At 37.0% G+C, this 13130-nt stretch overlaps 2 protein-coding genes across 2 annotated transcripts; both read left to right on the top strand.

Annotated features, from left to right (window-relative positions):
• LOC110271449 lies at positions 1487-3949 on the top strand. The gene is made up of 4 exons (XM_021122374.1): positions 1487-1610; positions 1743-1912; positions 2059-2225; positions 3840-3949. The coding sequence occupies exons 1-4, from the start codon at positions 1487-1489 to the stop codon at positions 3877-3879; spliced, it is 501 nt and encodes a 166-aa protein (XP_020978033.1). The 3' UTR covers positions 3880-3949.
• Positions 10922-11404, top strand: LOC107636193. Its single transcript, XM_016339716.1, has one exon. The coding sequence runs from the start codon at positions 10922-10924 to the stop codon at positions 11402-11404; it is 483 nt and encodes a 160-aa protein (XP_016195202.1).

Below are 13130 nucleotides of genomic sequence, written 5' to 3'. Positions count from 1 at the left end.
TATAAACCTTGAGAATTTTTAAACAAACGTTTGATTTTCTTATAACCTTGCCACGATTTCACTATATACCTTTATTTGACTAAATACCTAAATATCTATTAAGTCTTTCGGAAAATTATTTTGGCCTTAACCCAATTGACTTTTCCTTTTCAAACCTCACCTATTTTGTCTTTAACTTGTAAATTATTTTAACAAAAGGCAATTTGATTTCCTTCCGAGCTTTATGCCTATTTTTGGTTAAGTGGTGCACATAATTATTTTTCTCAAATATTTGAGGGAATATTTTTGTTCTTAGCCAAATCGGTATTCATTTTGTTTTAAAACTCTACATAACCTATTTCAACGTGGAATTGTATTAATGTAATACCACAAATATACTTTTATTTCTTTTACAAAATGTTTGATGCACACTTTTCCTTTGAAAATGTGAAATAATTTTTAAAATGTTTTTCATTCTCTATGAGCAATTTATTCGAAAGTGTTCTTAATTCTACTCGAGACTTATGAGCTTTGTCTTTGGTCTTAAACATTCTTTTTATGTAAACCTCGTATTCCTTGATTCAATTTAATTTTGTTTCAAACTATTGCATTACTTTTTCTTTTGTTATTCCTATCGGATTTTGTTGATTCGGGAATCATTCTTGAGAATTGCCCAAACTAATTTTCTGTCTGACACTCTTCATTCTTTATGCATTCCTGATTACTTGTGGTTTCAAGAATCCTTTCAAGCCCTGGCGGATTTTGTCGCTTATCTTTTTCCAAGGTCTTGTGTTCTTTGAAATAAATTCGAGGATTGCCTTAGAATCACGTACGACTTTTAGGGGTAGCAAACGAAACTTTAAAAATGCTATTCGTAAACGTGAAAGATGGATTAGTAAGTGTGCAACGTTATGAGGAGTATAGCAGTTTGTTCCTCGTAAAAGTTTGCGGATGTTAGGATTCTGACGGGTTATGGAGTTGTGAAATGATTGATGGAGTTGGGAAATTGAAGTTCTGAGATGGGTAGGAGATCTGTGAGCGAGCCTTATATCCGTTGTTTTATACCAGCCTGCTTTGTAGCCATTTTCCTACACTAGCTACCATTTTGTTATGTGAACGCCTATCTTGATTGGCACCCTACTTTCCTCCAAGCTTTTGTCAAGTTTTGAATATTTATATATGCATACTAAGATTTTATACTTTTCTATAAAGTGTTTAAAAAGTAGAGTGCAAAGACTATGTATTACCTTATATATTACTTTAATTTTTGAGGACAAAAATTTTTATAAGTGGGGTAGGATGTAAGACCCTAAATTTTTGAAAGTTATTAATAAATTATTATGATGTATTATATTTATTTAAGACTACATTTTAGATATTTTTATATAAAAATTTCCTCACTGCGAAGCCATCGCTGCCTAACTGTCTTTGATTATGATCCCGCCGCCGAGCTGTTGAGCCGCCGCTGCCACCGTTGGGTTTGCCGGAAGGGTGAGCTCGAACGGGAATGAGAGAGAACAGGGAGGTGGCCACCGTGGGTGTCGCTTTCGGAGGAGGAAAAGGACGCTGTCCGCTGTGCACCGCCGTTCCGGGAACCACCGCCGCCTCTGCCGTCGGAGAACGCACTGTCGGTAAGGGTTTTAAAGTTTAGTTTATGTTCTTTTGAATCCCGGAAACCTTTATCGTCACTGCATGTTTATTTCAGTCGTTTGCCGCCGATCGCTGCCATCATTAATGGTGAGTCAGTAAGCCCTAGCCATGAGAACTACCATATCTGAACCTTTATTGCTCTGTAAAATATCCTGTATTTGTCTCTATTGTTCTTGGCTATATTGTTTGTTGGGGTTTGTCTCAATTGGAGTCAGTGGTGGAGGTGTTGCCGCTGCTGAAAGCCAATGACCGGGCTATTGCTGGTTCTGATTCTATTATCCTGGTACTGGTTTGAACTTTCCCTTGGGCTTAATCCATTTGCATGTTCTATTTTGTCATTGCTATAGTTGTCATATTCTTGTATTAAAATAATTTTAGTTTTGCTTTGTCTTGGATTCCTAGGGCTGTTTCTGTCCTTGATCATATTAGATTCAAAATTCTTGTCCTGCTGCAACCATCATCATCACCGTGAAATTAACGTTGTTGCTATTCCAATGGATGCGGTGTCCTCGATTTCATTGGAATTATCACTGTTGCTGCGAATTTAAAATAAACGGATTTATCACGGTTAATTCCTACGGATTCGACTTTTCGAGGTAGGATTTTTCTTAAATCTATTTTACATTACAGGGTTGTTACAAATCGATATTAATGCGTAAAATATATTTTTGTGATTTCATGAGTCTTATGAATTGAATTGAGTTGTTTTGGTTGAATGTGATTATTAAAGAAGATTTATTACTGTCTTTAAGGTTAATTTTTAGAAACGGTTTGATTTTAGAAAAGATTTAATATTGAAATTTGATTTGATATTAAACCCGATTTGATATTGGAATTTGATTTCAAAATAAATTTGGAAAAGACTTGATATTTGAAAACGGGTTATTTATTGAGAATGATTTGCTATTTTGGAAATTATTCGAAAAGTGTTTGAGGGATTGTTTGGTTTGAAACTGTTTGAGAAGACCGAGAATTCTTAATTATTGATTGATGCTGTTGGTTGAAGTCGGGTTAAATTGTGATTTATAGGATTGGTTGATTGAATTCTGGATTTTGTAATTTCCTTGGGTTGAGTGCTGCTGTTGTGATAATGGTTATTGGAAGTGATTTGACTGATTAACAGGTGTTTGGTTTGGTTTGGTTGGGACCCGAAAAGGGTGGCAGAATCTGAATTTTAGAGGAGATGCTGCCAAAATTTTATAAAATTGGAAGTTTTGTTTGAAGTAATGGTTTAAAAAGATTTAGTTCTTAAACGTTACTTGTTTCAGATTGATTTATTTAGAAAAGAAAGAATTATGTTTTGAATTGAGATTGTTGATTAATGAAAAGAAAGAACGATGAGGATTGATTTGAAATATGATTTTTGAATGAATTTGGAAATGGGGTATGGATTGACGAATGATGATGATATTGAGAAGAGCTTAGATATTGATGAATGATGAATGAATTATTTATGTGGCTTATGAATTTGAAATATCTGAGATACGAGGTTCCCTGGATTAAGTGCCGTGGCTTGCCACCACGTGTACCAGGTTGAAAACTCGATACTCTGTTGATCCTATGACGTAAGTGTGACCGGGCACTATATAAATTCCCGGGAATGTTACCTCCATTGAGCAATATTGATTATTTGAGAAAAAACTATGCATAGACTCATGGGGATGCACGTCGGGGGACAGTCTAAGGACAATTCAGACTTGTCGGGTTGGCTGGATAACCGACAGATGAGCCTCATCAGCCATAGGACAGGCATGCATCATATGCATTTGTATTCTTTGCTTGGGTTTGAACTTGTTTTGGTTTGCCTAATTACTAAACTGTTCTTAACTGCTACTTGAACTATTTGCTGTAACTGCTACCTACTTGTGCTTTCCTTGTCTGTCTTGCTTGTTTGTCCTGGCGTGCTACATTTGAGAATGAACTTTGGTGCTGAATTAATGATTGTGTTGTTTGATTGCGTGGTTGGTTTCTAATTGAGATTTTCCTATAAGAAAGGAAAGGTTTCGGATTTCTGAAAGATTAAACATTGTTTCTTTGAAAAGGTTTTTGAAAGATTACCTATTGGATTTTTTTAAAAGATTCATAAGGCAATGATAATCACTGAGCTTGAAAATAGTTTTCTTATTAAATATCTTCTTATGACAACTTTGAAACTCCGTGGTGAGACCATGTGGTTAGGTTCTCACCCCCCTACAGCTTTATCTTTTCAGGAACCGGATGAATCATTATGAAGAATTATACTGCGTTTGATTTATATGTTGTTGTATTAATTAGATTATTTTCTTCCCTCGTCTTTGTTATTACAAGTTTTTAAGAGGGATAGGAGTTGTATGTTTTACATGTATATTATATTATGAGATACTATGTAAAGAGTATTGTATATGAATCTATGCTTGCTTGTGTTTTTTTTATTATAAAGTATTTATTTCTGGTTTTCAAGAAATTAGCGATACGGTGTCGAGTCACAGGCTCCCATTTTAATATTTAATATATAAAGTAATCGTAATACTTCTTGCTATCAGAGTGGCGCAGCCGGAAGCGTGACATTCTAGTAATGAGGGTGTTACAGGTAGCTCAGTCAGAAGGCTTCTCGAGAGTTTCAAGTATTTTGATTTCTTATGAAGGTAGGATTTTGATAAATTCTTGCCGATAAAATTGTGATTGATAAATGAACTGATGTTTGGATTGAGTGTTGTTGAAATTTGATTGTATTTTCATGTTTAATTTTATTGAAAAATTGATATTTTGATGACATTGTGTTTCGGCCAGCATGGAAGCAGCCAAGACCACGTTTTTAGTGATAATATAGGAGCTGATATTGTGTACATAATTGGATAAATTTGGTAAGATTTGGTGGCCAAAAAATTAAATTAAAACTGTGAAGAATCGGTAGCCGTAAAACTCAGAAATGGATTTAAAATTATATATATTTTCAAACTGGTTTAAAAAAGAGAGGATATTCTTGAGTTTAGAGAATTGTATTTGTTACCATTATAATATTATTAATTTGAGAATAAAATTGTGTTTTGATGAGAATTGGGGGTTTATTTTATAAATAAATAAAGTTCAGGAATAAAACGCGTGCGTATTCTATAAAAACTCAGGGTTATTTTTACAAATATGAAACAGAGTGTGAAGATTTAAATATAATTTTATAAAATATTGAGGTTCAAAATAAAAAATATTAAGGAGTTCGTGGTTTAGATAATTAATAAAAATTTGAAAGTAATGGTTTTATAAAATAAGTTTTAAGAGTATTATAAATATGGTTTAAAATATTTGTTTAAAATTACTTATTTAAAATTAATATTTATCAAAGATACTTTTTTTTATAAGAATATTATTATATGTATTATGAAGAATAAAACAGAGAATAGTAAATAGAGTAATCTTAAAAGTTTTAGAGGACACTGTTTTAATTAAAGAAACTTGTGATTCTTCTTATTTCATAAAATACTTAGTGAGTGATGAGTGAACAGTGCGAAGATAGTTTAAACTACTAAGGATAATTAAGCAATAGACTGGAGAAAGAGAAAGGATAAGAAGGCTCGTGCGATTATGAAATGATTAAAAGGTCACGAGAGGGTGACGGAGAGTAAATAGTTATGGTGCTGACGTGAAAGTGATAAGCCGTGGGCTTTATATGTGAATGATTGGGTGGGGATGCCAGTGTATATATAGTGGCTTCCTACAAAAAGGGTCACATGCTTCAGTTGGAGAATTAGCGTGCAAGTACTTGCAGAGGTCATGTTCAACATACTTCAACTGGAGAATCAGCGCCTTCGAAACCTTGCAGAGGTTATGCCGCTAGAATGCCTTATTTGACTTGCGAGTCGGATTGCGTCAGGTGCGGATCAAAACCGACAAATGAGCTTATTACCTGCGATAAGACAAGACATGCATCATCCTTGTTGTGCATTTGTATTTTACTTGATACAGTGAAATTATTTGTGATTGTCTTTTTGTGTTTATGCGTTCCTTAATGTTATTCTGAATTGTGGTGACTAGATACTTCTCTGTGACATTTGTATATTTCATTATGAATTAATTGAACTGTGATAATCCTGACTTGACTAACTACCCCCGACCCTACTAAGAATCCTTCAGTTCTTACCCCTTTTTTTTCTCTCCTTCAGATGGAGATCGGAGTTCTATTTTATGAGATGGACCCTCCCTATATATATGAGGATATTGTACAGCATATGTTTTATGTAGTAGTTACAGAAATTAGGACCTGTATGTACATTCTGCGTGACCACCCCTTCTATCATCCGATTAACACTCCGCACTTCAACCCCGATATGCCTTATGAGTTTCTGTTGCAGTGGCTTCACCCGAATGCTACATTTCACTCGTTCTATGACCGTCTTGTACCTCACCAGCATCCCGATCAACCTGCGGATCAGGTAGACCCTAAGCTTGAGCCTATGGAGGAGCACATACCAGAGCATGTACCAAAGGAGGATATCCCTATAGAAGATCTCAGTATCTTCATCTGAGCTATCATCCGAAGAGCCGCTCACCGCCTCCATTAGTGGACCGACGAGTGTTGGTCAGACTAGTAGTACAAGTGTCAGGGCCCCTTCTGAGATTATTGAGATTTCTGATGATGAGAACGAGGATCCTGAGGAGTGTTCTGACGTGATTGTGATGTTCTTTGATGATGATAGTTGATGCCTAAGAGTTGAGGTTGTGCCTTTTGATAGTTTTTTTGTGTTAGCTATCTTTTGTGTTAGTCTCTCACTTTTGATTAGGTTAACTGAGAGAGTAGAGTGTACATAGTTGACTAGGCTAGTTTTGGGTGCTAGCTTAGGGGTTTCCTATATGGACCAGGATCCGGAGTGTTGATTTTGTACATAGTAACAAGATGTGAAGGTTGTACACTTACTCATGATATATATGATAGTACCTTTGTATGTACATATGATCTATGATATAAGTTATATTATATATAATGTTGAACTTGTGTATGCTTTACTTAATTCTTTATTATGGCTTGTGTATGTTTAATTAGCTGCCATCGCAAATCTTTTTATAAAGTAAAATTTTTCCCAAAAAATTTGATAGTGCGCTAATACGATTACAGGCGTAATAGTAAATAGTCAAAATTTTGGATAAGCAAGTTGGTGACACTCAATTTTCAATATGATCATAACGTATTTTATTGGGAATTTAGTCATTACATAAACTAAGATTTAAAACAAAACTTAAAAATGGTTAATTTATTCATTATCAAATAGTAGAATCAAGAATCATATAAAATAGAATATGACTTAATAAAATAAAAAATGTTATGAATAAAAAGTTAGTTCATTAAAATAAAAGTACTATAGTATAATTAGTACTGAATGTTAACTAATTAATATTGTATGGGACAATTTTAATTTATCTTTAAATATATGATATATGAAAACCAACCGTAAAACTAATGTATTTATCTCAAAAAATTAAGAAATATATTTATTAATGGCATATTCCAATTAAATAATAGTATAAATCATAAATTTATATTATGATTTCATAATGTCATTTTCTAAAAAATACATGTATGTATATCAAGAATTTTTTATTTATGTCTGTTACAAATTGATACTGTATTGCAACTCAGAATACATGTCATAGAGTACGTAGTGAGTATTAAACCGGACAGTTTATTATATGAATAAGTACTGTTTTGGTCCTTAAAATTTAGGGTCAGAATCGAAATCGTCCCTTACGTAATTTTTTGTTTAGAATCGTCCTGAACATTTTATTTCGTATTAAAATCATCCTTTTAATTTGTTATGCACAAAAATACTCTCCACCACCACCAACACCTCAACCACTACTATCAGCACCTTTACCATCATAAAATACACCAAATCAGATTCAAAAACACCAAATCGGATTAAACAACATCAAATTTAATAACAAAATCAACACACAACAAAAATAAAATCAACACATAACAAATCAAATTTCAAAGGACATTTAAAGGTCAGATTTAAAATTCAGCGTGTATCTTGTGAGTCAATTGTGTAACCTTATTTTAATTTAAACTTGAAATTTTAAAAAAATACGTATATGCATATAATGAATTTTTTTATTTGTGTTCATTAAAAATTGACACTCAATTGCAAGTCAGATATAGTATCATAGAGTAGGTAATGAGTACTAAATCATATAAACTAAGACTAATTTTTTTCCCGTGTCTTCATTCCTTCTAGATCCCACAAATGATGAAACAATTTATTTTCAGTCAAAAATTCACTAAAGCATATTTTTTTCTCCTTTAAAAATCTCTTCATTCTTTATTATCTATATAAACCATATAATTGCAAAAAATGTACACTCCATCTTCTTTTAACCGTTATTTAATCCAACATAAATAAATATCTTTCATATTACCTGACATTACCCACAAATTATTAAAAGGTTATAATCATTCTTTTTATAGTTATCATAAAAATAAAATTTTTATTGATAATTTGTAATGGAGTTTTTTTAGCAAACTTAATTATGAGTCGTTGCTCTTCTTACAATTTTTTGGAGACAAAAAAAAAAGTATTTCAATACATAATTGATTTAATAAATGGGAGAAAGATATAGAGAGATAAAAAAGAATTAATAAGAGTAGATGAAGACGGAAAGAAGAGAATGAAATAAGGAAGAGGACAATGTGGATGGAAAGTACAAAGTTAGCTCTAATAATGTGAATATATAAGGTGAGAGAAATTGATGGGAGGTTTTTTAAGCTGAATAACTAACATTAAGTGGAAAAGTTAATTAGAAAGAGTAATATTGAAAAGAAATTTTGGACACTAAATCTATATATTGCCATTATATATTGTTATAGATTTCTAAACAAACTTTTATAATAAACAAAATATTATATAAATTAAATTAAAAAAATCTCTCAAATTCTTACTACAAAGTTTGATTTGGTTGGCTTAACCAGTTATAAATAATATTTACCTCTTTCTTATCATCCCACTTAACATTTTATCTGTTAATTCTTTAATTTTATCTTTTTTACGAAACAAAAATGCTCTAATATGATGACTAATTAACCAATTTAGATTAGTCGAGTGGTCAGTTTACTCGTCCGCTTCAGTAAATGTCTGAGAGTTTGAATTTTGTCTTGTGCAGTAATCTATTGGTCAACAACAACAGCAAACCTTTAAATAGAGTTCAGATCTACAACAGATTAGTCACTGGTCTGTTAGATTGAAAGATATTATGAACAACTAAAAAAATATGATGACTAATTAAATTAGGAAATTAAAAGTTAGCTGCTAAACATATTTGATATGATTTTAATGGCAGACATGGGTCCTCCAAAGATAATCTCTTGTTTAGCATATATTCTTGAATCATTTTTCTTTTTATTTCACCAAAATATCAGGATTTACTATATTTGATAGTGGCAAGCAAAAAGGAAGGGTACTTTAAACCCTACCAATACAAAAGTACAACCTCTAATCAAAAGAATGAAAAAAAAAAAAACATAAAGTCTAAACGATATGCTAATATTTTTTGAACAATTAATTAATATATATGCCTAATAACTTGAATATGTTTCTCACTTGTTAGGACTTGTAATATACGAAATATATATTCTATTATTGTAATACATTGATAAAATAATCCTACATTTTTTGAAATGAAATTATATTTATAGAGTAAAGTATTGGTTTTGTCCCCAACGTTTGGGGTAAGTCCTATTTGTATCCCTATCGTTTAAATCGTCCTATTTGTATCCTTAACGTTTATAAAAGTGATTTAATGTTATCCTACTATCAATTATATTAACAAATCAGATTATAATTTTCAATTATTCTCACTTGGATGTATTCATTCTCAATTAGGTCTCACTTGGATGTGTTCGATTTTAATATTATACCCACTATTTGTGTTTAGATTCAATTATGTCCCTAGAAAAGTAAATTTTGTAAATGTTGTAGGAATTAGTTTCAACATTTGATGAGCTATTTTTTGGAGTAGATCATCGATTCTATCCCAGACATTTGTATTCTAACTTCAAGAAGAGATTTTTAAAACTCAAACTAAAGCACTCATGATGTGTAATTGACGGCAGGATAACATTGAATCACTTTTACAAACGTTAGGGATACAAATAGGACGATTTAAATATTAGGGACACAAACAGGATTTACCCCAAACATTGGGGACAAAAACGATACTTTACTCATAAAACATTAGTCAAAGCATGATTAACAATATGTGAGTTATATATGGAGTCTTCTATGATTTCAAAAACCCTATAGCATTGTTAATTCTTAATTATGTCACTTTTAAATCTCAACCTACTTGTTCCGCCCCAGCCCAAACAGGGCAGCGCCCCGGTCAGACTGGCCGACCTGGCGAGGTGCCAACAAGCAACCCGATAAGCACGCTTGGATTACGATCCGGACACCTACTCTCTGGCAGCCAATCACGCGACAGCTGGGAGAGAAAACCTCCAGGAAAGGGACCTCCCCTGTGGGACCCGTCCTACTGACAGAGTATATATGGGTAGGGCCCTATCCCTCCCCACGGTACGTCACTATCCCATATTCTGACTGTCATCTGTAAAAACTCTGACTTGGACATCGGAGTGTCATTGCAGGTGGCTTCCCCCTCACATCACAACAGCTCGGGAGGTCGTTAAGCCTCAGTTCACGCTCACCAGACCCCAATCAAGGCCGATTCTCACAATCACACATGAAAGCATTACCGACCCGTCCGGCACCCGAAGTACCGAACGTTGGTGCCGTCTGTGGGGACTGGCCTGAATGGACTTTCTGTTGGGTCCTGTGGAGGCAGATGACGGAGGAAAACCGCGCGAGGAGGAAATGGCTCCCCGAACTGGGAGGGTAGCCTTTGTGGCTTCCTCTCGCGAACGCACAAGAACCCCCCGCGGCGACCTGAGCTTCCCTCGCGCTCTTAGGAGAGGCGCCCCTTTGGAGGAACAGGGAGCGACAGCGCCAGAATAATGCAAGAGCTGCGCCACAGGGTGCAGAACCTGAAGCGGGAGCTAGCGAGCAAAGAGCGCTACCAACCAGCTCTAGGGCAAGGTCGTTCCCGGTCTCCTCAGAGGAGGGGAACCAGAGGGAGAAGTTCCCGAAGGGATTGCTCTGGATGCACCTCGATCCCCTGGTCTGAATCAGAAAGCCATGGGGAAAGCAGGGAGTTGCCGAGAAGATGGTGAGATCCCATCATCTACACCCGACCTCCAGCAAGGCACACTGAGGAGGAAATCTGAGAGGATAGCAGAGAGAGACCAAGGAGGACATCACGACGCCCTGTGATTATGGGGGCGACCCCTTTCCACCACTACATTCTCAAGGTCCGGCTTCCGAAGCATTTCGATAAGCCAACGGACATGAGATATGACTGCACCCAAGATCCTCAAGAGCATCTAATAGCCTTTGAGGCTAGGATGAATCTAGAGGGCGTGGGTGATGAAGTGAGATGTCGCGCCTTCCCCGTGACCTTAGCAGGGCCGGCAATCTGCTGGTTCAACGCTCTCCCCCAGGGCTCCGTGACAACTTTTACGGACATAACACGTGCCTTCCTAGCTCAGTTTACCACGCGTATTGCTAAAGCTAAGCACCCGATTAACTTGCTGGGGGTGACGCAAAGAAGCGGCAGACTGACCAGGAAGTACCTGGATAGATTCAATGATGAATGTCTGGAGATTGACGGCCTAACCGACTTGGTGGCCAGCCTGTGCTTGACAAATGGGTTGCTGAACGAAAATTTTAGGAAACACCTTACCACCAAGCCCATGTGAACGATGCAAAAAATTCAAAACGTTGCCAGGGAGTACATAAACGACGAAGAGGTTAGCCAAGTCGTGGCAGCCAACAACCGGCAGTGTGCCTATAACCATGCTCGTCAGCCCAAAAATGGGGAAAGGCCTAAAGAGCACTCCAAGGACGGAGCGCCAGCTAAAGCCTTCAAGCCGTTTCCCTGGGTAGGAAAGTTTACTAACAACACTCCCCTGACAGCCCCGATCGTCGAAGTGTACCAGCAGATAGCTGACAAAGGCATCCTGTTGAAGCCCCGACAACTCAATGATAGAACTGGAGGGAACAAAAACCTCTACTGGGACTACCACAAGGGCTTCGGCCACAAGACCCAAGATTGTTTTGATTTGAAGGATGCTCTGGAGCAGGCGTTCTGGGAAGGTAAGCTGGCAGAGTTCTCTCACCTCATAAGAGAATCAAGGAGGCGGGATCGTGACCGATCTGGTGATGACAGGAGCCACGCTGTGAAACCAAGATAAGAACCCGAGGAGGACAATGAACGCGGTCTTACTATAGTGAACGTTGTAGTCGGGAGGGACGTTGCCCCCATGTTGAAGTCGGCATGCAGGAAAGATGCCAAAGTTTTGACTGTGTCATCATCTAGTCCCGCGCCTTCCTCCAGGAGGGTCCCATCAATATCATTCGGACCAGAGGACCAATGGTTTGATGAGCTGCCGGAGAATCCTCCTATGGTGATCACAGTAAGAGTGGGAACTGGCCTGGTAAGGCGAATTCTAGTAGACACTGGAGCTGATTCGAACATCCTGTTCCGTAACTTGTTTGATGCTCTGGGCCTCCGAGACACTGACCTGAAAAACCACCAACACGGTATGATCGGCTTAGGCGATAACTTTATCAAACCTGACGGGATAGTCTCCCTGCCAGTCTCCATAGGAGGAGGACGAGGGAAGAGGTTGGTAATGGCAGAGTTTGTTGTTCTAAGGGACTCCCGGCCTACAACCTCATCTTTGGAAGAAAAACCATCAATGCGTTTGGAGCAGTGATTTGTACAAAGCTACTAATGATGAAGTTTGTTGCTGACGATGGGTCGGTTGGATCCATCAGGGAAGATTTGGAAACGGCGGTTGTGTGCGACAATGCTAGTCTCTCCCTAAGAAAGAAGTCCAAAGATGCATTCGGGGTTTTCCTGGCTGGCCTAGACGCTGGGGTCGATGACAAGCCCAGACCAGAACCTAAAGGAGACCTCGAGAAGTTCAGGGTCGGCGATTTGGAAGAAAAGTTCACCTTTGTGAACAGAAACCTCCCTCATGACTTGAAAGAGCCATTGGTGGAAATGATCAGAGCAAACGACAATCTGTTCGCCTGGATGCCAGCCGACATGACGGGGATCGACCCTGAGTTCATGTCACACCACCTGGCTGTGACATCGGAAGCCAAACCGGTGGCACAGAGAAGAAGAAAAATGTCCCAGGAAAGAGCTGATGAGGTGACCAGGCAAACGGCCAGTCTACTAGAAACAGGGTTCATCCGAGAACTGGATTACTCGACCTGGTTGTCTAATGTAGTCCTGGTCAAGAAAGCCAATGGGAAATGGAGAATGTGCATGGACTATTCTGATCTCAACAAGGCGTGTCCCAAAGATTCTTTTCCCCTCCCAACATTGATGCCCTAGTGGACGCGGCAGTAGGATATCAGTTTGTGAGTTTTATGGACGCATACTCTGGATACAACCAGATACCGATGCACTGG

This window comes from Arachis ipaensis, chromosome B04 (genome assembly GCF_000816755.2).
Source record: "Arachis ipaensis cultivar K30076 chromosome B04, Araip1.1, whole genome shotgun sequence".
In the NCBI taxonomy this organism is placed as follows: Eukaryota; Viridiplantae; Streptophyta; class Magnoliopsida; order Fabales; family Fabaceae; genus Arachis; species Arachis ipaensis.
Note: the sequence above shows the minus strand (reverse complement) of the source record. Positions and strands in the feature narration are given on the sequence as shown.